Source organism: Ursus arctos, unplaced genomic scaffold (genome assembly GCF_023065955.2).
Source record: "Ursus arctos isolate Adak ecotype North America unplaced genomic scaffold, UrsArc2.0 scaffold_7, whole genome shotgun sequence".
In the NCBI taxonomy this organism is placed as follows: Eukaryota; Metazoa; Chordata; class Mammalia; order Carnivora; family Ursidae; genus Ursus; species Ursus arctos.
In genome coordinates, this window is record NW_026623089.1 from 5,592,562 (window position 1) to 5,618,322 (window position 25,761).

Genomic DNA, 25,761 nt, shown 5'->3' on the forward strand with positions numbered 1-25,761 from the left:
ACACTAGTCCTATGCTTCCATCAGCTGAAGTGAGGGGCACTCTGCGCCCAAGGGGAGGCGCTTAGGTTAGCCCTGCCCCACCCCACCTGCTGGCTTCTCTTGGCCTGTCATCTTGGGATGTGGGCACAGGCTGGAGGGGAGAAGACAGCATTGAGGCTCAAGTCAGCAACTCACTCAGTCCTGTAGGAAAGGTCAGAGCGACACCAGCTTTTGAAGTGTCCTCTACCACTTTGATTTGAGAAAGGATTTTCTTGAAAGTAATAGCACTGCTAATGAAAATTGATTTTCCTTTCCAACAGCTTATTTTCCAGAGAACAAACACAGGGAATTCTTAAACACCTGGGCTAATGGTAGATAGCACAGATGCAGAGAAACGAAATCCGTGACCGCCGGGGAGAAGCATGTTAGTGTTGGTCAGTCTCAGGAAACGGGTTCATAGCCAGCTTTCCAATGGACTGAGAGAGGGCGGGAGGGCCCCTCTGTATGGTCAGCCTGCTCAGAGCGCCCCTGCTCTACTCCCCGCTGTACCTGTGCCCTCAGCACCAGAGCCCTGCAAATGATCTAGCTCTCCTTCCAGAATGTCAGCCCGTTGACTGTCCAGTAACATCCCACATTACTGCATGCTGAAGACATGCCGGCTACAGCACTGGGCACTTTATCTGCATTCACTCTGCGTGGCTTCTCAGTGACCCTCTGAGACAGCTGTGTGTAGCATCCCCATTTTCCAGATGAAAGACCCAAAATGCGGGGACGCTTCATTATTCACCAACAGGCAGACCTGGCAAGTCTGAATATTTACAAATTTGTTGAAGTGTGTCTGAGGCGTGTAGCACTTGAATGATTTAATTTTTATTACAACTACTTTATGGAACTACATAGGATACGTTACAGTGTAAATTACATATTTGTACATTTTTATTGCTGCACAGAGCTGTTTACACGAACCACATATATGTAATTTATGGGGGATTTAAGGGATGTTCAGGGGTGATTTGAGATCAAATGGTGCTTCAGTTTTTACTTGGAGGTTCTCCACAAAACCAACAACACCCATTTGCCAGATTTTTTGTTTCATTTTTTAAACAACTAAGCATGGGTGAACATGTGCATCTATCTTGGGGCCCGTGTGGAATTGAATTTCACTAGTGAAACTGATGGGTCACAAAGTATATCCATTTTAAATTTTGACAGATATTGCCAAATTTCCCTCCCCAAAATGCTCTACTGGTTTACATTTGAGCCCAAAGTGTAGACAGAACCCACTTTCCCACACCCTAACACTGGATTTTTATAGGTGCGTGGATGTGTGTGTATGGGCGTGTTTGCCAAACTAAGAAAAAGGTAAGGTATCTTGTTTTATTGAGGTGAAATTCACATGACAAAAAATGTAACCATTTTAAAGTGTACATGGCAGTGGCATTTGGTACCTTCACGATCTTATGCAACCAGCACCTCTGTCCAGTTCCAAAACATTTCATCACCGCGAATGAACACCCTGGACCCCTCAGCCACTTCTCTCCATGCCTCCCGCCAGTTCCCAGCAATTGCTAATCTGCTCTTCATCTTTCTGGACCGACGTATTCTGGACATTTCCCACGAAGGGAATCATATAATACATGATCTTTGGTGTCTGGCTTCGTGTGCCTAGCATGTTCATCCGTGTGGTAGCTTGTGTCATCGCTTCACTTCTTTTCACGGCTGAATATTTTCCATCGTATATACGTGCGTGTAGATGTAATCCATGTATGACGTACAACCACTTGTTTATGCATTCCTTTGTTGATGGACATTTGGGTTGTCTCCACCTTTTGAGCATTGTGAATAGTATTGATACAAATGTTTGTGTACAAGTATTTGAGTAGCTGTTTTCAATTCTTTTGTGTATACATGTATACATGGATATACACATGCATGTCCACATACATGACAATATGATCATAAAGTGATTATGTTGGACTTTTTAAGGAACTAGTAAACTGTTTTCCACAGCAGCTGTAGCATTTTACATTCCCACCAGCCATGTCTGAAGGTTTCTGTTTCTTCCCATCCTCACCAGTACTTGTTATTTTCTGGGTTTTTTGGGGTATGTTTATCTTGTTTTGTTTTGTTTTAGATTGAATTATAGCCGTCCTTGTGCGTGTAAAGTGGTGTCTTATTGTGGTTTTGATTTGCATTTCCCTCATGACTGATGATGTGCTTCTCATGTGCTTTTTGGCCGTGGTACAGCTTCTCTGGAGAAATATCCATTCAAGTTCTTTGGCCATTTTAAATTGGGTTGTTTGTCTTTTTGTTGTTGAGTTGTGGAGTACTTTATATATGCAGGATTCTGGATCCTTATCAGATATATGATCTGCAACCATGTTGTTCCTTTCTGTAGATTGTCTTTTCACTTTCTTGATGATATCCTTTACTGGATAAGGTATTATTCTATTTTATTTAAATGTTTTTTTAATTTATATTTTCCAATTGCTAAAAAGCTCCAGATTCTTTTTAAATTGAATATTATCCATTGCATTTATTTTTCTGTGAAATCCATGTTCAAATCATTTACTTACTTTTATGAAGTATGTTCTTCTAATATCATCATAGAAGTTAATTTTATATCCTGCGTGTTTTTCCTTTTAATGTTTTCTTCCAGTCTGTTGCTTGTCATTTAATTTTGTGTGTAACAGCATTTGTCATATAAAATTACTCATCGTTTTATACTTCAATTGTTAATCTTTTATGGCCTCTGGATATTTTGTCCTCTTTAAGAAGACTTCCAGCATTATAAAAAAATATTCTTTTATTTTTTTTATTTCGTTTCTTACATTTACACTTTTAATCCATTTTAAATTTAGTTTTGTGAATGGCTTTAAATAGAGCCATAGGATTATCTTATCCTTAAATGGATTACCAATACCAATCCTATTCCCTTTGATTGGTAACATCTTGTTGGTAGTAAATTCCCCAGTGTGCATGGGTGTCTTACTCTCAGTTTTATTTCATTGCTCTATCCATCTTTTCCTTAACTGGAACCACACTGTTTGAGTTATAAGTTTTGATATGTATTATGGCAATATTGCCCTCTTACTATATATTCTCAAAATTGACTTGAGTTTGCTTATGTATTCTCTCTTCCACATACATTTAGGAATCACATTTTCAATTTTTTATCTCATTATTTATTTATTTATTTATTTATTTATTTATTAATATTTTTTATTATATTATGTTAGTCACCATACAGTACATCCCTGGTTTTTGATGTAAAGTTCAATGATTCATTAGTTGCATATAACACCCAGTGCACCATGCAATACGTGCCCTCCTTACTACCCATCACCGGCCTATCCCATTCCCCCACCCCCTCCCCTCTGTAGCCCTCAGTTTGTTTCTCAGAGTCCATAGTCTCTCATGCTTCCCCCCCTTCTGATTACCCCGCCTTTCTTTATCCCTTTCTTCTCCTACCGATCTTCCTAGTTCTTATGTTCCATAGATGAGAGAGAAACCACATGACAATTGTCTTTCTCTGCTTGACTTATTTCACTTAGCATTATCTCCTCCAGTGCCGTCCATGTTGCAGCAAATGTTGAGAAATCGTTCTTTTTGACAGCTGAATAATATTCCATTGTATATATGGACCACAACTTCTTAATCCAGTCATCTGTTGAAGGGCATCTTGGCTCCTTCCACGACTTAGCTATTGTGGACAATGCTGCTATGAACATTGGGGTGCATATGGCTCTTCTCTTCACTATGTCTGTATCTTTGGGGTAAATACCCAGTAGTGCAATGGTTGGGTCATAGGGTAGCTCAATTTTTACCTTTTTTTTTTTTTAATTTTATTTATTTATGTGACAGAGAAGCAGCCAGCGAGAGAGGGAACACAAGCAGGGAGAGTGGGAGAGGAAGAAGCAGGCTCCCAGCGGAGGAGCCCGATGTGGGACTCGATCCCGGAACGCCGGGATCACGCCCTGAGCCGAAGGCAGACGCTTAATGACTGCGCTACCTAGGTGCCCCCAATTTTTAACTTTTTAAGGCACCGCTACACTGTTTTCCAGAGTGGCTGTACCAACTTGCATTCCCACCAACAATGTAGGAGGGATCCCCTTTCTCCACATCCTCTCCAACAATTCTTGTTTCTTGCCTTGTCAATTTTTGCCATTCTAACTGGCGTAAGGTGGTATCTTAGTGTGGTTTTGATTTGAATTTCCCTGATGGCTAATGATTTTGAACATTTTTTCATGTGTGTGTTAGCCATTTGTATGTCTTCATTGGAAAAGTGTCTGTTCATATCTTCTGCCCATTTTTTGATTTGTTTATTTGTTTCTCGTGTATTGAGTTTGAGAAGTGATACTACAGATAACGGTATCCAAGATCTATGGTCAGTTTTTAAAATTAAATTTGGAATATATAAATTAATTTGGGCAGAACTGACTTTACAACTTTGACTTCATCGAGAAACATGACATGCTCCCCCATCCACTTAGCCTTTCTTTTGTCTCCTCCAATATAACTTTATGATTTTCTTGACATAGGTGAAGTGTATTTCTTGTTATATGCATTCTTGGATTTTTCATAATTTTCTTGCCATTGTCAATTTTTTTCTTCTGATGATTTGTAATTGGTTATTGCTGCTCTTTGTGAAAGTAGTTGCTCTGGGAAGTAGTTTTTGATGGTGATTTAACCACTCAGCTCTGCCAGTGGTTCTAATCATTTACGGCTTAGGCCCTAGGGTTCCCAGGTAGACAATCACATTGTCTGAAGTCATGAGAGTTTTGTCTCTTCCAGTCCAACTTGTCTCTTCCCTCCTTATCTTACTGTGTCGGCAGCACCCCTGTGATCTTGGGAATGCTTGCTTTGTTACCAGCAACCAAGGTTTCCTTGTTTGGGGCTTCATATTTTATCCCGAGAAGTCTCATCATTTTTTTTAAATTGCAAAAAAACAAGAAGTCATATGATGTTGTTTAGTAAGTACCTGCTGGGAAAATTTAATTGATAAGCTTTTCCAAACATAGTGGTCTTAGTAATTTTGCCCATTGTATAAAAATCACAAAATAAGCATTATATTTCTTTTGCTTCCTTAAAACATTTTAACCAGATTTTAATATGTGATCGTTTCATGTATGCTGTATTTATGGAATGAATTTATTTCTATAGCATTTGGCTGAAGGTTTGTGATATTGAAGAACCACTAAAATGCATTTATTTGTGTGATCTGACCCCTTAAATAATGTGGTAGGTTGATGTGGCTTCTTTGATGGGGAACCTTCATCAGGTCATAAAATGCTACTGCAGAGACTCCCACTAACAATAAAGATATTTCCACACCTCCCTTCACCGTGGGTTTAGTTTTCTGAACACGGTGACCTTGTTTATGTACCAATTCAGCTTCATTTGCCGGTGGTAATTTCAACCTCTCTCTTGTGGAGCGGAGCCTTCCATGGATTTTTACTCTATTCACGGAAGTTTGCCTTCCCTGCTAAATGCTGAATCCAAACGACAATAGAATTGTCCAGTGTTGCAAATGTGAAAAATACCTTCCTAAATGGTCCGCTCTGCCACCGCGGTGGGAAGGTCCCTCTGCACTGCCTTGCCCAGCGCTGGGACTGTAGGGCCCCCTCCAGGCTCTTTCTCCCTGTGGCCCTAGAGACACAGAGGTTTAATAAACTTCAGAGCTAACTTTGCTCCAGGCTCAGCTTGCTGCAGCAGAAATCTCTTGCCCGTCAGCCAAGGACCAGTTCCTGGCTTGAGCTCAGCTGGCACTATGCCTCCCATCATCATGTTCAATATTTCATAGCGCCTTGGCTTTTCGGGTTTCCCCGCCCTGGTTAGCAGTTAGCTTTGCTGTTAGTTACTTCTGAGGGAAGCCCCTCGCTGCGGGGTGAAGGAAGCCACATCTAGAATGAGCAGAGGGAGAACAGCAAGGGGGTTAGGAGCGTGGTCTCAGAAGCCCCCGACTTGACTGTGACTTCCAGTTCCTGTACTTGGGAGCTGTGGGCTGTCAGACAAGTCACACCATTTCGCTAAGCCACGCGTCCTTAGTTGCTGACCGTGGTGAATCATACCTGGGGAGCCGGAGGGGGGGGGCTCCAGGAGAAAGGGAGTGACAGCTGTAGCAGCATATGACACATGGGGAATGGCAGTATGGGTTTTCTGGGCCACCCAAACAAAGGACTGCACATTGGGAGGCTCAGACAGCAGGAACATATTGCTTCACAGCTCTGGAGGCCTGAAGTCCAAAATCAAGATGTCCTCAGCAGGGCTGGTTCCTTCTGAATCTGTTCCGTCCTTCTCGCCCCTGCTTCTGATGGGTTGCTGGCCCTCTCTGACATTCCTTGGCTTGTTCGTGCATCACCCTCCTCTCTGCCTTTGTCTGCACATGGCCTTCTCTTTGTGTCCAAACTCTCCCTTTTATAAGGATACCCGCCATATTGGATCAGGGCCCACCCTAATGACCTCATTTCAGCCTGATTGCGTTAGGACTTCAACATATGAATTTTGTGGTGACACAATTTAGCCCATGACAATATTCAATAAATTACTTCGATTTCAAGATTTTCAATAACAAATCGAAAACTGGAGAATTACCCCCGGATGAGAGAGATCACAGGTTCTCTGCTGGGGCATGCAATTTCTTGAGCATCCGGAGAATTCTTTAGACAGAAAAAAGTAAATTCTGTTGAGCTGAGTTGCAGGAGAACTTAAGTGGGGGAGAAACTGAGGATCTTTATCTCAGAGGGCAACAACCCGGAAAGCTCAGACACAGGGCTCTTTTGCTCCTTCTGCGTCCCTGCATGGGAAAGCCCCTGGGGAGGAAAGAGAGGGTGGCCCCCTGTGAAGTGCTTTGCTCTGACAGCTGTAGGCATAGCTGTGTTGGCTAAAGATGGTCAGTTCTCGGAAGAGCCAGGTAACTGGCAGGAGTTCTGGGGGGTCAGGTTGCTAGGCAACAGCTTTCTCCTATCCTGGGGAGGCCATGAAGCATCTCATTCCCCTCGTCCAGATGTCTCTTCTTTGGGGAAGGCTGCATTTAGAGAATCAAAGACATTTTAAAACTTTTTGGGGGTGGTGGTGAAGGGGGAGGGTTGGTATATATGTAATCAGTTAACACAATGTACACAGAAAGCCCTCCTGTTGGAAATGACATAGTTGACATTTCCTTTGCTGCTTTTTTGGCTTTTTTTTTTTTTTTTTAGTGAATTATATACGGACATCAGAGTTGTTTGACTGTTGGTCCTCAGCAGAAGTGGAAGTTAAGGATCAATGGACGGCCAAGTTTAGGTGTGATATCAAGCCTCGCTCCTTCTTTACTTTCAAATTTCAAGTGCTAGTGATAAAAAAGCAATTACCTGTTATCTTTTGTTGGGAAAAAAGATAAGCACCAAACCCACTTACATTTCTCTTTATTTTTACATCCCCGTGTTTGTTTAATCTTGGGCGTTTGTGTCCCAGCTTCTGAGGACTTGGCAGGGGAATGGTTGACTTGCCAGATGCGGCCCTTGGAAGCTTTGCTTTAGGGGTAACACAAAGCCGGTGATCAAGGACCCCGAGCCCCCTTACCTGGCCAGACTTCCTGCTGTGGGATTTTCAGGGCTGCTTTTGAATGGCAGACATTTTTATCAGACTCAGGCAGGGCTCTGAAAGAGTTCAAGGGCATTTTTGTCTGTAAGAACACAAATATGGCTTGATGCGTTGTTTTGTGGTGGATGGTCTCAGTATTGAGAGCACAGGTGGAAACTCTTTCCTTGCGGCCAGTGCAGCTTGGTGGGGACACTTTGGCTTGGTGTCGGCAGGACTGGGTTTGTGCCCCTGCCTTACTCAGGAAACGTGAGCAGTCTTCACTCTTTCCTGAGCTTGGACGGAATCAGGACGAGGGCAATGAGAGGGTCTTCGACGTGTTTGCCAAAGAGCGCTTACTGAACACTGCCTCAAACCACCACCACCCCAGCTCCCCCTCTCCCAAGTTCAAAGTCGTATCAAGCCCTCCCGCCCATCCACAGATGGAAGATGTTCTGTGTGCGACAGCGGGACCCCTCATCCCAGACTGAAGACCTGGTTCCCATGTCGGTGCCCACTGATTCCCAGGGCAGCACCACTGAAGAGGCCCCTTCCAGAACCCATATCATGCAGAGGGTAGGCTTCTCCCCTAACCATGTCCCTCCTGTACCCCAGATGGCTCTTCCACACCAATAGGAAAAAGAGGAGGGATCAAGATTCTTCTCCACCTGTCGCCTAATCGTGGTCCCTGGAGTGACAGCTTGGATTGTCCATGGTGAAGAGGAGCGACGGGCAAGGATTACAGCATTCACACCTCACGTGGGCGTGAGCTGTGTGCCCTGGAGGTTCAAGGGCAGCGATGCTGCACTCCGGGGTTGTTACGGCTGTTCATTTTCCATGCCATGCTCCCTAACACAGAGGTTCTGAGGGGAAAGGCCTGACTGAGTGGGCAGAAAGTGGAGCACACTTGTCCATTGCCTTAAAAAAATTAAAATAAAATAAAAAATTTTAAAAAGCCACACTTTTTATTCTAATGGCAAGATCCAATCCAAGACATATTAAAGGAAAATGAAAAAAAAATTGTCTATAGAGTTAGAGTCCCTGGTGCGGTGGGTTTCCATTGTAAATATTTTTCTCCCTGTTTCCTTTGCATCCATGGATTTCAAACAGTACACTTTATTTGTAGCAGTCTGTAAAGCACACCGTCATGTTTTGCGATCTCATAGCGGGAATCTATTAAGAATACAGTGATGTATTTGGAGATCTGTTTAAAAATTTCCTGGGCCTGAAATGAAAACACATGGCTCTTCCTGGGAGCGTGACTGCAGATGCTGCGAACAGGCCACCTGGGCATCAGCTCCTTCTCGGCGAGGTGGGAGTGGCTGGCGTCTGCTCCGTGGGAAGCGTGGAGCTGATGGGAGTGACTGTGACCCCACAGAGACTTGCCGAGGGAAACAACCCTGTGCAGACCCCGCCAGGGTGTAGAAGGATAGTGCCGTGTCCCCACAGTATGCGTGCCCGGTGAATGGGAGCCTGCTGAGAGTTTCCAGGTTCACCAATTATGCCCCATTTCTGTCAGTTTGCTGAGGGAGGAGGGAAGCAGAATAGGAAAACAACAGCAACAGATAAACTAGAAATTCATTCTAGGGATTTTGATATTTCTTAGTTAAAAAATGAAGGTTGTATGGACCCCGTCGCATTATCTTTTCTCCCCTGGGGAGTGAGCAAGAGATGCAGGAAAGCTATCTCTGTAGGTGTCATAAAAGAGCTGGATATGCCTCTTGGTTCTTGGTTCATGACACCAGTGATACTCCCATGAAAGGAGGACCATGTATCCCAAACACTGCTTCTGGTTGGTAGGACACCTTCCAGCCAGATCCAAAGGACTGGGAGATTGGGAGAGGAAAATGCCCTGCTACGACTCTAAGAGCAGGGGCAGTGGGGAATGGCAAATGTGATACCAAAGAAAAATGAAATGCCAGGGAGGAGAGGCTCAGAAGTTCTCCAGCAACAAAACCAGAGTAGTTTGGGTACTGAAGGGAGGAGCTCGGAGGCCTGCGTGGAAAGCACAGATTATCACGTTCCAAACAGAGCTGGGTTTTGTACAGCAGGTAGACCTACTCACATGGATGGTAGGGGGCTCGGTGGGGCAGGACTTGCACCCTGTTCAGTGCACAGGTCTTCCCCAGAGAAGCTGATCTCATGGGGCTAAGACAGACACTCTCAGCCAGAGGGGCCACGTGGCTGGTAGCACTAAGTAAGGGTGTAGGGAGGGAGAAATAGCAGATACCTCCTGCTCTCAATGGATCAGTGCATTTCCTTCTCCCTCTTCTTTATTTGCAGATGCATCTTGGGGCTGCTGGTCTAATCCAGTCCCGGCTCTCATGGGGCTCTCAGCTCTCAGGAAGGGTGTCAGTGGACGCACTGAACTGGGCCCACCCTTGGAGAGCCAGCACTTGTAATTCAGCCCAGTTGAGCAAACTTTTCACTCGCTCTCATACTCCTTGACAGCTGCCATTCCTTAGCTTCTGCCAGGTGCTGGGCACTTGGGCTGGGAGCTCTCCCTGCAGTAAGCAGTTCCCTAAAGTGAGTGGGGTGCTTATTCTCATCTTACAGATGGGAAATGGGCTGTGAGAAGCTAACTTCACTGAAGTCAGAGTTGGTGTCAGGTCGTCCAGTGTCTGAGTTCATTTTTCATTACTCTACTCCCCAAATACCAGATTAGGAGTGGGGTGCCAAGGTGGACGCTCCTGTTCCTACGAGAGCCATTCCACCCAGACAAGCAACTGCTGACCGCTACCATGTGTTGGGGAGAAGTGCCTGGAAACACAGAAGAGCAACTGATTTTTTTTTTCCCCTGGGGGCAAAAGCTTCCAGAGGGAAATAGTTTGAGCTGGGCCTTAAATGGTAAGACAGATTTTCCCTGAGTTGAAAATGACTTACTCCTAAATGGCACAATTGGGAACCACCTGGGTTTATATGAATGGGGTTTACCAGTATAGTGGCAAGCCTCCCCCCCTTTTTTTAAGAATGCTTGCTTTTTGCTCACTCTGCATATGAGTCATGGCTCCACTTATTAGGGGTTGATCTGGGGTGACCCTGCCTTGGTGGAGCCCAGTAAGGGCTCCAGGCCCAAGGTCTGAGAGTTCCTGGGGCCAAAGGAAGTGCTGTGGCATGGGACAAAGATGTAGTTGTGATGCCACCCACTGGGGGGGGGGGGGGGTCTCAGAGCCCAGCTTCCGTGGCTTCTTGGAAAGGAACATCTGCAGTTGTTAGAAGTACCTGCTCCTCCAGCGGTGACAACCAGAAACTTCTCCAGATAGCGCCAGATGCCCCTTGGGAGGCAGATTACCCTAGCTGCGAACCACTGATCCGTGTTCATGAGGGACTTTTATCTATAACCCTGCTTCCCTCTCTCTCTGTTTTGTAATGTCTTTGTCAGGCATTGCTGTTAGTCTGTGGTAGGCTGTGCTGGCTGCCGCTAATTTCTCAGGAGTCTGGTAGTATTGGCATTATTTTTTTTCCTTAAAGTTCATCTTTCCCATATATGCCTACAGGCTGCCTGAGCTAAGACTTGGTTTTCTTCCATCTCATTCTATTCCATGTTTCCAGTGAAGCCATCTATGCCTGGAGTTTTCCTTATAAAAAGGTTTTTCATAATGACTTCATTCCTTTACTAGCTATAGGACTCTTACGATTTTTTGTTTTATCTTGTGTCAATTTTGGTAAGTTGTATATTTCTTAAGGAATTCATGATCTTTTCTATGTTGTTGAATTTATTCCCATAAAATAAATTCATAATATCTGCTCATTATCCTTTTCATGCCAGTTGTCTCAACACCACTTCCATTCCTGACAGTGGCTACTTGTATGAGTTGTTTTTTGGTTTTTTTTTAGATTTTATTTATTTGACAGAGATAGAGACAGCCAGCGAGAGGGGGAACACAAGCAGGGGGAGTGGGAGAGGAAGAAGCAGGCTCCTAGCGGAGGAGCCTGATGTGGGGCTCGATCCCACAACGCCGGGATCACGCCCTGAGCCGAAGGCAGATGCTTAACCACTGTGCCACCCAGGCGCCCCTACTTGTATGAGTTTTTAATGTTCCTCTTGATTGATTTTATTGTTTACCCTCAAAAACCTCAATTTTGGCTGTGTTAATTTTTTTTTCATTTTTTCTGCTGTTTCATTAATTTCTGCTCTTATTTTGATTTTTTTTTTGTCACCATGTTGATGTGTGCACCTGTAGTTTATTTTCACTGCTGGATTGTTGAATATCTCGCTATTTATAAGCTCTATCAAAGTACATTTTGGTTATTTTCAGGTTTTGGCATTGAAAGCAATGATGGTATGGACGGTCTTGTAAATCCTAGTGTGAGTAAACAGGTTTATTTTATATACACACCATATTTCATTTATCCTAAAATGTATTTTTTAAAAATATTTTTAATATTTTAATACATCTGAAATTAGAATTAGAATGTATCTTAAAATTAGTGGTATCTTAGAGCATAATTGGAAGCATTTTTTCTTTCTTGGTGATACAGAAAGTAGTGGTACATCTTATAATCGAAATGTTAGATTTTGGTGAAATACTGTACATAAGGGCTAAATTGCTCATCTTCACCTTCACTAGGTTACTTTCACGGTGGTTGTATCAGCTGTTCGTGCTCACCAGCCATGCATGGGAGTCACTGTTGCCCCACATCTTTACCAATAACTAGTAGTGTTATTTTTTTACCAGTTGGGTAGATAGGAAATGGTCTCTTATTATTTTATTTTCATTTCTCTATTTACTAATGAGGTTATTCAGCCATATATATATATTTTTTCAGTTGCTTAGTGAACATTCTCTACCAAGAAATGTGTGTTCTGTCTTTGCCCATTTTTCCATTGAGTTGCTAGTTTTCCTCAAATTAATTTATAGAAGCTTTTTTATAACTTAAATTCAATTGGTTAACGTATAGCGTATCATTAGTTTCAGATGTAGAATTTATTAGTTTTGATACTGTTTTGGGGGTTACAAATATATTTTTCTAATTTGTAGCTTGCTTTCTCTTTTTATCACACTATTAATGGTCAGAAATTCTTAAAAATACTTGAATTAATCAAACTTTTTATTTGGTAGTGTTTGCTTTGGGAACATTTTTAAGATATAATTTCTGACCTAAAATCATGAAGATATTAACTATTTTATCTCTTAACAGTCTTTTAAAAAATTTTTTTAAAAAGATTTTATTTGTTTATTTGTCAGAGAGAGAGAGAGCAAAAACAAGTAGGGGTGTGGCAGGCAGAGGGGGAGGGAGAAGCAGGTTCCCTGCTCAGGGAGCTTGATGTGGGGCTCCACCCTAGGACCCTGAGCCGAAGGCAGACGCTTAACTGCCTGAGCCATCCAGGCACCCCTCTTAATAGTCTTAAAGCTTTACCTTTCAGATTAAAGTTTTTAGATTATCTGGGGTTGATTTGTGGGTATGGTAAGGAGTAGCGAACAGATTTTGGTTTTCTAAAGTAATGACAACTAATTGTCCCAGCATCATTTATCATGGTTTGTTCTCATCCATTCCACCTCATTATCTGTCACATTTCATGTATGGGAGTGTCTCTTTCTGGCTTCCTTACTCTCTTCCACTAGTCGTTTTTTGTTTATTCCCATAGCAATGCACTGACGTTTTCTCTACATCTTTAAATTTTGATATCTGATAGGGCAAAATCCTTTGCCCTATTTGTGTGTCTGACTTTCTCCAAAAAGCAGGCTATTGATATTTCTTTTTTTTTTTAAAGATTTTATTTATTTATTCGACAGAGATAGAGATAGCCAGCGAGAGAGCGAACACAAGCAGGGGGAGTGGGAGAGGAAGAAGCAGACTCATAGCAGAGGAGCCTGATGTGGGGCTCGATCCCAGAACGCCGGGATCACGCCCTGAGCCAAAGGCAGACGCTTAACTGCTGTGCCACCCAGGAGCCCCTATTGATATTTCTGTCCTCCTAGGTTTGACATATCCCCTCACACACGCACAGAGGCTACGGTCATCTGGGCATCCCAAAGAATCCCACTGTAAGCTGGGTGTCAACAACTAGGTTATGCTGAAAGCCTCCCATCCCAGGTGGTGGGAATGTTCTCTTAGAAGGACTTGAGAGCCTAACCTCTGGCTGAGGTTGGAATTGATGAACCATTTTGTAGATGAGGAAGTCAAAACAAGGCAAGCAACTTGTTTGGTTCACGTAGCTAGTCCACGGTGAATCTGGCCTGAGTGCAGGTCAGTTTTGCATGTTTCCACTGACCTCCCAACAGAGCAGGGTTTCCTGTGACCCTGCACCCTTATTTTCTCAGGCAGGTTTTGCTCCCCATGCCCAGATGAGCTCTCAAGTGTTACCCTTCATTCAGTTTCAGGTTCAGCCCCACCTAGCCCTACCCCACCTGTTTTTCAAGAAGCAAGAGCTGTTCTGGTTGCTCCTTCTACCCAAGTATGCTTCTCATTTTCTTCTTTAGCCTATTTTTTAAAAAAGTTACCTGTCCTTAAGCTTTTAAAACTCCCTTAGATTAGTAAATATGTAATCTTTGTTCTCTTTGCTCAGATACCTGGAAGTGCTAAATCTTGCTGTTTGCTCCTTTTTTCATGTTCCTAAGACCTGGTGGACCCACTGCTGGGTGTCTTCTTAGGCTCCTCTCCTTCATGTCTCTGTGCAAGTATAGAGGAAGGAAAGGCCTTTCTGGGGAGCCGGCAGAAGAGCTGTAATTACTGAAACTAATGCTTCATCTCTCTCTAAAGTTCAAGTTCATTAGGGAAACTTTATCTTGTCATTCTAGTTTCTGGTTTCTGATGAGCTGGTACTTATTTTGCAATCAAGAGTAAAAATGTTGAATTATAATAATAACTAGAATCATTAACTTTTGCTAAAATGTTAAGCCGCATGTAAGCTCCACACAGGCAGAGATTTTCTGTCTATTTTGCTCATTGCTGTGACTTCAGGGCCGACACTGGCCAATGGTTGATGCTGTGTATATATTCGCTGAATAAATAAATAAGCGAACTGTATTGGATGCTTCCTATGCACACAGCCACATGCAAAGGGTTTTCAGTGTGTCTTCTCTCTTATTGCAGGTAACATTTCAGTGAAATAGACATCATGATCCCTGTTTTACAGATGGGGAAACTGAGGCAGAGAGCATTAGGTGACTTGTCTAAGTCACAAACTTTTTTTGTTATTTATTTTCTATTGAAGTATAATTAATACACAGTGCTCTATTAGTTTCAGGTGTACATATGATTTAACATTTCTTTTTTTTAAGTTTTTATTTAGATTTCACCTAGTTAACATATAATTTTAAGTTTTTATTTAAATTCCACCTTAGTTTCAGGTGATTCAACATGTCTATACTTTACTCAGTGCTCATCGTGATAAGTATACTCTTAATCCCCTTTATCTATTTCACCCCCCACCTGCCCTCCCACTTCCTCTCTGGGAACCACTTGTTTTCTGCATTTAAGTGCCTGGTTTTTTGTTTGTCTCTCGAAGTCACAAAGTTTTTACGTGGTCAAGCTAAATTCAAGCTCTTTTCTGTAGGATGCCAGAGAACATTCTCTAAGATGCTGTCTTATGGAGGTCTGCGAATCACTGTTGTTCCGTTCACTCATTTATGGGGGTGGGGGAAAGGGAGGCATCATTAAGCATCCTTTCCCTAGAGTTGCTACAAAAAGACAAGTAACCCAATTTAAAAATAGACCTTTCTCCGAAGAAGATATACAAACAGCCAATAATCACATGAAAAGGTATAAAACATTTTAGTCATTAGGAAAATGAAAATCAAAACTACAGTGAGATAGCACCGCACCCCCACTGGGATGGCTGTAGTCAAAAAGATGGAGGGGGCCTGGCTGGTTCATTCGGTTGAGCATCTGACTTTCCTCAGGTCATGATCTCAGGGTCCTGGGATCGAGCCCTGCATCCAGCTCCCTGTTCAGCAGGGAGTCTGCTTCTCCCTGTGCTCCTCCCCCTGCTCGTGCTCTCTCTCTCTCTCAAATAAATAAATAAAATCTTAAAAAAAAAAAGGTGGAGAGGAGCAAGTCTTGGCAAAGATGAGGAAATAGTGGAACCCTCATACATTGCTAGTGGGAATTTAAAATGGTGCAGTCCCTTTGGAAAACCGTTTGACATTTCCTCAAGAAGTTAAACATGGAGTTACCTTAGGACCCAGCAATTGCGCTCCTAGGGATACAACCATGGGACGGAAAACGTGTATCCACATAATACCTTGTACACAAATGTTCGTAGTAGCATTACCCATTAAAACCAAATAGTGGAAACAATTCAGATGCCCATCAGCTGATGAACAGATGCACCGTATGTGGCCTGTCGTTGCAACGGGACGTTATTCGGCCGCAGAAAGGAATGGGAGCCTCACACGTCCTATAGCAGGGATGAACCCTAGAAACATGATGTTACCAAACACATAAGGCCACATGTGGTATGATTCCATTTATAGGAAATGTGCAGAATAAGCAAATCCAGAGAAGGAAGATTAGTGGTTGCCAGAGACTGGGGTGAAGGGGTGATGGGGAGTCACGGGTAGGGGGCCTCTCTGGAGGGCGATGAGAATGTCCTGGAATCAGATAGTGGTGATGGTTACACGTCTTTGTCGATATACAAAACCATCGAACCGTACACTGTAAAGGGTAAACTTGATGGTATGTGAGTTATAGCTCAATAAAGCTGTTATTTAAAAACATCAGCTACAGAAAAGGGAAGGTCAGCCCAGCCGGGAAGGCTGCAGTGGAAGACAGGGTGAGGGAGAGCGGGGATCAGGCTCTTTCCCAGGAGCGAGCCTGACTCCGCCAGTCCTAAGCTGCTCCGGCAAGCCCCGCCCCGCCCCAGCCTCGGTTTCCTGTTTCTGCAAAGTGGCCGGTGTGGACAAGCCGGTATCCTTCGATCCTTAGGTGCCTCCACGTTTCAGGGGGCGGTTTTCTTGGCTCTTGCCTGCGTTCAGGGTCTGTTAGAGCAGGAGGGACGAGTAGGGAACTCAGAACTCTGGATCTTCGTTCCATTAAACAAGAGCAACAGGGAGAGCGGTGAAGATGGGAAACTCGCACGACTCAAAAGCCAAAGCACCCACCACGAGCGGGGCAACCTCGTCCACCTGCCGGCACAGCTGCGATGCTGGCGGGGAGGAGAGCTGCGGAGGGAGGCCACTCGGCTTCCTGCGCAGACCCCCCAGCAGCATGCACATGCGTGTGAGAGAGAGAGGGTGTGTGTGTGTGTGTGAGAGAGAGAGAGAGAGAGAGTGTGTGTGTGTGTGAACATCTCACAGCGGGGGTTTCCTCCAGGGCTGGGCTCTCGGATCTGGGTCAGGGCCAGCGGCTCTGTCCCCAGTGCTACCTAGGCTCTCACGCGAGAGGTTTGCATAAATGAGAGATGGGCAACCAGGCACCCTCGGGGTTGGCACCACCCTCCTGTGGCCAGCTCGGGGGGCAGCCTGGTTTCCTCTCCGCCGGCTGCTGCTCCAGCCTCCAGACGGGCCCTGGCCGAGACAGGCGGGTGGCAGTGAGGAAGCAGCAGCTACACAGACCCCCAAACCAGAGTCACACTGCCCGTGGGGAAGGAGAGGAAATCCACGCTGACATCTTATGAAAATACTCCTGCAGCTTGTTTACATCATGAACCCGGAGCTGACAGGTTCTCTTGGTGTCTCTGGAGCGTGTGGCTTTGCAGCTGGGCCCGAGGCAGCCCCAGGTTCCCTGGCAGGCGGTTTCCGAGACAGCCCATCTTTCTTCCTTGCCCGTTGGTTGCCATCCAGGCCTGAACTCAAAGCAAACAATTCATCCTCGCTCATCGGGCAGAAAGCTGCTTTGGTGGTGGTGGGTCCGCGGAGCAGGTCCTATGGCAGCCTGGGTCACACTGGGGGAGCAGGGATGGGGGTCTCCTTCTGGCCCCTGTTGTCCATACCAGGGTCCCAGGCTTCTTTCACCACCTGTGAAGGCAGAATGGCCCCTCTGGAGTCAAACCACCCTGTGACGTTCAATACTAGTAATGATGACTCTTGTTCAGCGGCTCGAAACTCCTCGAAGGAGAGGGTGCGTCATGATGTTGTTTTCCGCTTGGTGAAAGAAGCACGCTGGACTGGAGATGCCGTGTTCCCACATGCATACCCTCAAATGTCCCCAGCACCCTGTGGCCAGCCGTCTCGGGACAGGGCCACACGGCAGAGCTAGACGGTGTCCCTGAGGTCATGCAGCCTCCGGCCACTCCACATGTCACAGACGGGGAAGCTGAGCCTGGAAGATGGGCTGACCTGCCTCAAGGTCACCATTCCGTGGCCAGGTGGGATCTGAGCCCAGTGTCCTTGCTGCCCGTCTGGACTCTGACCACCATGTCAGGCTGTGTCCCTTTTAAAGCCAAAAGAAAGGAGGGAACACTGCATTGTTTCGACCTCTTCCACTGTTCCTTCGTGCTGCCCAGACCCAGGACCCTGCTTAGGTGAGCCTGCACATTCGCTGGGAGCCCAGCAGAACCCCTGCCCACTCCTTGCCGGGGCATGGTTTTCTCTGACCTGGGCTGCACCCCCTCCCTCACTCATGGAGTTTTTTTTGAGAGGGAAGGTGTGTTCTCTCCCTTTCACACTGGAGCCCACATTGAAGGTATTTGGGTCACATGACAGAGGCCACCTGTGCTTGCTTGCTTACCTCCATCAAGCACTTAAACCAAGATCCCCTCCCTGTTCGCCTCCCCCTGTGCATGTGGGTACAAAGGGGGAGAAATGATAATTTTTCAAAGATGCTTTTAGGACGACTACTGAAATGATCTCTCTATGCGTCTCTTTGCCCTACCTCCCCTTCAAAAAAGAACTCTAGTGTTTGCTAAGAAAAGATTAGGTACTAAGACCAACAGGAAATCAGAATGAAAGGCAGAAGGCGACCTGCAGAAAGAATTGGAAGCAGGAACTCAAAGTAATATATTATATGGCCTTGTTCATGGCAGCATTACTCACAGTAGCCGAGGGGTGCGAGCAACCCCATGTCCACTGATATGTGAACAGAGAAACAAAACGTACCCCAACATACAGTGGAATATTACTCAGCCTCGAAGAGGAAGGAAATATTACTCAGCCTCGAAGAGGAAGGAAATATTACTCAGCCTCGAAGAGGAAGGAAATATTACTCAGCCTCGAAGAGGAAAGAAATATTACTCAGCCTCGAAGAGGAAGGAAATATTACTCAGCCTCGAAGAGGAAGGAAATATTACTCAGCCTCGAAGAGGAAAGAAATATTACTCAGCCTTGAAGAGGAAGGAAATATTACTCAGCCTTGAAGAGGAGGGAAATGCTCACGCCAACTACAGCTCACAGGAGCTCTGAGGACACGCTCAGCACAACAAGCCAGCGCAAAAGGGCAAATGCTGTATGATTCCTGAGTAGTCAGATTTATAGAGACAGGGAGTAGAATGGTGGATTCCAGGGCCTGGGGTGTGGGGGATGGGGAGTTCGTCTTTATGGGACAGTGTCTCAGTCATACTAGATGAAAGAATTCTGGAGGTGGACGGTGGGGACGGTTGTACAACAGCGGGAATGTACTGGATGCCATTGAGCTGGACACTAAGGTGGTAACTTTATATTATGTGTATTCACCACAGTTGAAGGGGAAGAAAGAAGACAGTCCATAAGAGGAAATGATCCAATCCACATGGCATTGAAAGAGGTCTAGTTTTGTGTCTCCTTCCTCCTCCATCAGGCTATGAGCTTTTCAAAGATGGGGACTCCAGTGCCCTATTCATCTTTGTTACCCCAGCACCTGACTCAGGTCCTCAAAGATGTCGTGGTGTGATTACATGAATCCTGTACACAGGAGCGGGCGTCAGGCCTTGCGGACGGGGGCAAACGCACGATCACATGTGGCACACAGCCCTTGTGCTGTCCCCCAGGGAGCCAGCCCGGACACCAAGGGCCAGAGACACAGTGCTTCGGATTCCGGGCATCTCAGAAATCAGGTACAGAAAGGCTACAAAACTAGTGAGGGACTTTTAAAACATCTTTATTTTCTGAGATGAAAATTCTGTGTACAATTGTGGTTGACAATAGATTCCCTTTTCCCTAGAGCCCCTTGTGTGCCAGGCGCTGTGCTGAGCCCACGGAGACCTTTCCTTACCCCATTTCATAGTTCCCGGCCCTCCGTGCCTGTCAGGGTGCCGCTCTGTCTGAGGAGCAAACACAGGCTTGGAGGGAAATGTTGTCTTGTCCAAGGTCATAGCATTAGAATGTGGTGGAACCGGGTCTCAGCTCAGCCCTGCCACCAAAGCCCAGGAGCTTTCTCAGGCCTCAGAGATGTCACCAGATCTACAGATTCTGTCCCGTTTCTACCTGTCCTGCAGGTACAATGACCGTTCATATGGCAAAGTCTTAGCTTGAGGCTCACCAGATGGGTGACCCTTGAAGGTTACTTCAATGAGGCTCAGCTTCCTCACCTGTAAAATGGGGGTAATAATAGCGCCCTCCTCATAAGGCCATTTTGAGCATTGAAGGAGAGCACACTGAATCCGACGTCGATTGTCTTGCAGAGAGGTAAAAAGAAATTTCAGCCATTAAGATGTATTAGCGACACTGACCAGACTCAAAGCACTTTGGGATTATTCAGGGAGGTTTACCCTGGTTTGGTGTTTATGCAGAGGCTGACAGCGGTGCTGTCCACCTCTGTAATGACCCCTGCTTTCAGGGTCTTATCCCAGGGGATGAAACTACTCTCCTTACGAAACGGCGTATTTCATTTGAAAGGCAATGAGTTATGCAATTTACCGTGTCTCCCTTTGGCCTCGGCTGTTGCACACGTGCCCTTAGGTTGTCATTCATCTGTGCCAGTGTCGTCTTTCGTCCAGGTGTCATGGGTCAGCGATTTCTCCAGCTCACCACTTGCTTCCTTTATCACAGCTTTACCTTTTAAAAAAAAAATCCTTCTTGCTAATTATAAGCTACCCCAAATGTGGTCGGGCATAAATTACAAAACAATGTTCATTATAATTAAATTGTATGAAAACCGATTGTTCTTATAATAGCTTGCCTGGTAAACAGACTGTCACATTGCCCAATTTTCTGGGTCACCTGGTTTGCAGAATTTGGTAACATATTAAAAGTGGGTTAAACAAATGAACATTGTGATGTTTTCTGAATGTATTTTCATACTCAGGGAACTTTAAAACAGTACAAATGCTGCTTGGCAAGAGAACCACCATCATCAAAACCAGGCAAAGAATAAAGTTCTGAGACGTTGGGGAGGAAGAGAAGTTGGTATCTGACTGTAGGCAGGAGAGAGAATAGCTCCTTGTCTCACATCTCAGTACAACTGCAGAAAACTTAAATAATGGTCATGTGAGCTTTTCTTACTTATCAGAGAAGCCTCGGAAACATCAAAGTGATGATGTTGTCGTTGCTAACGAGAAACGGAGCCCAGGTGGACTCCGTGCCCCCGCCCCCGGTTGCCGCGTGAACATTCTAGTGACTTCATCACAGGCAGAACATTCTGAGGTTCTTCAGCCCAGGGCGGACGGTGGGAGCCTGACTCATTCCAAGAGTAGTTACAGATGTAAACTGTGCCTGATTTTTCTTTTCTTTCTTCTTCTTCTTTTTTTTTTTTAGCCAAAAACATCCTTGTCATTAACAGACCTTTGAAACTGAGTCAAATATCTTTGAAACGCCAGTGGAATATGATAAAACTCTCCGAGGAAGGTATGTTGTGGTTTTTTTCCCCCACAGATGTAACTCTTATCAAAATATAAAATAATTGGTTCATTTGGTCAACATTCTGTGAGCGTCCTTGGTTGGCCGGGTGCTAGACTAGGTGGGGGAGGAAGGAGATGCATAGGACGGCCGCTAAAGACCTTGGTCCACTTGGGGAAACAGCCTCATGAACAGTTAGTTACAGAACAGTGTAGTAGGGATGGACAGTAGTGACAGCCTGTCAGGGGCATGGACATGGGTTGAATTGTGTTCCCCCAAAAGATATGTGGGAGTCCTAACCCCCAGTCCATGTGAATGTCACCTAATTTGGAAATAGAGTCCTTGCAGGTATAATCAGGATGAGGTCAGACTGGATTAGGGTGGGCGTTAAATTCAGTGGCTGGTGCCCTTTTAAAAGAGAGAGATTTGCAGACATAGAGACACAGGAAGGATGGCCATGTGACAATGGATACAAACATGAGAGTTCTGTTGCCATAAGCTAAGGGACATTAAGGATGGCTGGCAAGCACCAGCAGCTAGCAAGAGGCAAGGACTCACCTGGGTCCTTCAGAGACAGCACAGCCCTGCCAACACCTCGATTTCAGATTTCTGGCTTCCAGAACTGCGAGAGAATAAATTCCTATCGCCACCTCACTAGTGATCATTAGTTATGGCAGTCCTAGGAGATGAAGACAGGCATTAGCACAGACCAGAGGGCAATGCACGGAAGGGCAGCCCAAGCAGCCTTCTCAGAGGAGATGCCCCCAAGCTGTATCTGAGGGTGAGGCGTGAGCTGGGCGGGAAGAGCGGAAAGGTGGCACCCGAGATGAAAGAGGCGTGGAAGCCGCCACATCTGGGAAATAGCAGCAGGCGTGTTTTAAGGATGTTTAGCCTGGTTTCCTGGAGCCCCAGGAGCCCGTGCACACAAGCTCAGGTTTTTATGTGTATGTTTCCCAGGCCCTGCTCAGGGGTCAGGGTGAGGAGGGCAAAGGGAGCATCCTTTCATTAGATTTTTCAAAGGAGGCACAAGGTCACAAACTGGTGATGTCAAGGGGATTTGGGGGAGCCAGACAAGACACGAGGCAGGTGGGGGTCACCAGCTTGACTGTGACCTTGCCGAGACCAGGCAGTACAGGGGAGATTAAACAGATGGGATGGAGCAGAGCCTATTTCATAAAAGAAAACAGGCCTTGGCTTTGCGCTGGACATTGGAGGTGAGAGAAAGGAGGGGTGTGGAAGGGGACACCTCAGTTTCTATTGTGGGTGATAGGAGGATTGGGGCTGCTCGCCAAGATAACAGGATGCATGGTTGGCGGGGGGAGGAGAGACAGAGGAGGCCGGTGGTGGCAGCGACTTGGGGCGAGTTGGCCGGTTCCCTTTCAAACTAGCCGAGCTTGAGGCTGGTTCTAGCTGGTGCTCGCAGATGATATCTGGGTCCTTCCTTGGCGTTGGTTTATAAAGCAAGCAAAGTCCATGCTGTGTCTGAGATTTGGCACAAGAGCCCAGAGGGAGAACAGGGGTGTCAAGGAGAGAACCCACAAAGGAAAGCAAGATGCAGTAGCCAGGAGGGAGGAAGACAGAAGACCCATTGTTCCAGAAGTCAAAGATGGAAAAGATCTTCCAGAGACATTGGGTAGCTAACAGGCTCAGATCCCACAGAAGTGACTAGTTTAATTTAGATTTGATAAGTGATTCGGAGAAACATCTATTTTAAAACATTTTCAGAAGGTATTGTTAAAGCCTGGTAACAGCTCCTAGCAAACCATGGCTCCTGTTAAGACTGGAAACGAGGAAAGGCATTTCCAGTCCCAGAAGCGGGCGTCCGGACGGCCTTCTCTGTCCCTGACATGCAGGGTGCTTACCAAGCTGACTGAGGGCTGGGCGCCCCTCAGGTGCACAGGACTTTGACGGGCGGTTCGCTGGGCACCGTGTGACAGCGTGACGGTGCTCGTGTGCTGTCTGTGCAGCGACAACGCAAGCATTGTTGGCTGCTGTGCGGGAACTGTGGGGGATTCCTCGCTCCTACCCTGTGCTTCCCCCAAAGTGCCACTCGTCAGTCTCCAAATATGCCTCATTTTTCTGCTCTTATACTTTACCTTAAGCCATTCCCACTTTTCTTGCTGGCCTCTGCTCGGGCTGTGTGACCTTCTTTCTACCCCACTTCCACAATTGCCCAAATTCCCCCCATCCTACAGGGCCGTTACAAGTGTCCCCCTCCCAAACCCCCGCCGGGGTCTCTTGGCGGGCAGGGCTCTCTCTGTGGCTCACTGAGGCTGGGGTAGCAGAGCCGTGGGTGGGAGAGCTGCTCACCAGGGCCCCCAACACCCTGGGGGCTCCATCAGTTCCTGCTCTGGGTTCCATGCTGAAGCACGTCTTCCTCCAGAGAGGAAATCTGGATTCCATGAGCGACATGATGCTTGTGGCCTCTGGGAAGGGGCTCACAGTTGGGGCTGGGTGGCTTTGGATGAGTGTTCAGGCGGATGGAGACAGAAGCACGTACAGTCCTTCCAACCATCTCAGCAGAGAAAAACCCTCCAGACATGCCCGTGCGCTGACACACTCCCTGGGGCCAGAGGACCAGAGCACTGGGCACCAAACACACCTGGTTCATAAACTAGCTATGAATTATTGGCTAATTGTGCTAATTTTTAAATTCATTTCAAAATAAAAGTCAACATGCTGGCGTTCTTGATGGCTTCCTTTTCATTGAAGCCATTGGTTGGAAGTCCATTTAGATCCCCTAGATAATGGTTTTCTAAAAGCCATGGGGTGGTTTTGCATCAAAGGCATGTGGTTTCCTCCCGGGGCCTCAAAGTCATCATTTGTAGAAGAGCTTGTTGGGCGAAGACCAGCAGTGTTCCTGGACCTGAGTTGCATCGAATGTTCTGCAGGGCTTGCTAAAACGTTGATGGCTAAGCCCCACCTGAGTTTCTATTCAGTAGATCTGTAGGTCAGCGGGTGGGGCCCAAGAAGGTTATTTCTAACAAGCTCACCCGTGATGCAGTGGCTGGTGGTCTCGGAAAGCCCTCACTGTTAAACAGCACCGTGAGGTAGGACCCCCTTGGGTTTCCAAGAAGCAGAGCCTGAGGCAGGGATCGAGGGGCATGTGGGAGAGGGTCCAGGAAAGGATTGTGAGAGAGTTAAGGAGCCCTGATGGGGTCTCAGCTACACTCTGGCCCTTGGGTTATGCTCAGAGCATAAATAGCAGAACTTCTCTGGCTTTTGTACCCATTTTGTGCCCCGTCCTGGTCTGTGGGCCAACACAGAGAAAGGCATAGCCTCCAGAGGACGGTCCTCAGAGGAGAGTAAAGCTGTGAGTCAGCTGGGGGATGGGACACCCCCCACAGCAGGGTATGAGCAGAAACAGCTCCAGGTTCTAATTTCATAGAGGGGAAACCGGAATCAATGAGATTATGTAAAGTACACAAAGCGACACAACTAGAATTTGGCCTCGGGCTGCTGGGTTTCTCTGATGACCTACACCTGCAGGTGCTCAGGGCCTGCCCGCCCTCGGCCAGTTTCCTTGTAACAAGGACAGTTTCTTGATGCAGAGTGGACTTCCCCTGCCCCTGTGAGAGGTCCAGGCCAGACCAGCTCCCACAGTGGAGAGAAGGAGTGGACTGGTCTGGACCCCCCCCCCAGCCTTGCACCAGGAGCAAGACCAAGGCCAGGTGCAATCCGTCTGGCTAATGCGTTTTCTGTATTGGAGACATGAACCCTTTTCCCGTGAAACTGATGGATCCCAGCTACTGGAAAAGCTAGAAGTATTAGTCTTGTTCTTGCTACCCTGCCCCAAGTGTCCCCCCAGCTTTGCCTTCCTCAGAGACACCAGTGCAGGTCGCCCAATGTTGGGAGCCTTTACTGGTGGTGACAGTTATGTGGTCAGGTGGGAAGGCACTGGGTGGGGCGGAGGTTGTGTCATCACCACATGCTGGGCACTCTGCTCAGGTCTTGATACTCAGTGTCTCATTATTTCTTATGACCACCCTCGAAGAGAGGGGTCTTGTTTCCTCTGACACAGGAAAATAAGACCCTGACAATTAAGCGGCTTACCCAAAATTACTTAAATTGACCAAGTGGTTAGTGGCGGAGACGGATTTGAATCAGGGTCTTTCTTTCCCAAATTCTATGCTTTTAACCACTCTGGTAACTCACCTCCTCATGTCCTTTGAGGTCATTATGTCAGGCATCCTGCTGTGTGGCTTTCGTCCTTTTCACTCAAAACTAGGTTCGTGGCTCTAAGTTACAAGTTTACTGGTTTGGGGAATTCTCGCACATATTGAAATTTTTCTTTTAATGTTGCAATCATGTGGCTCATAAGTTTTTGTTTCCTTTCTTTCAATAAACAGCACATTGTAAGTGCTTACCCTTGTTTGCTACAAAGACTTTATAGTTGTTGTTTTAAAGGCCCTACATTTCATCCCACGCTTCTATCTCAGTCTCCCCAACTAGTCTGTGGTGCCCCCAAATATGTCCATGTCCCCAGAATCGGTGGACATCTTACCGTTCATGGCAAAAGGGACTTTGCAGATTGAAGAACCTTGAGACGGGACAACTCTGCTGGATGATCCATGGGCCCAGTCTCATC

General features: G+C 46.1%; 1 protein-coding gene across 3 annotated transcripts in view; it reads left to right on the forward strand.

Annotated features, from left to right (window-relative positions):
- Nucleotides 1–25,761, forward strand: part of CUNH10orf90 (chromosome unknown C10orf90 homolog) — a 205,784-nt gene that overhangs the window by 107,003 nt on the left and 73,020 nt on the right. Inside the window, exon 1 of one of the 3 annotated variants that reach the window (XM_026494387.4) lies at nt 21,161–21,182. The exons of the other annotated variants lie outside the window; for them this stretch is intronic. Coding sequence (XP_026350172.3) covers nt 21,161–21,182 — 22 coding nt within the window. Of the gene's footprint in view, nt 1–21,160; nt 21,183–25,761 lie in introns of those variants that run through there. 3 annotated transcript variants of the gene reach the window in all.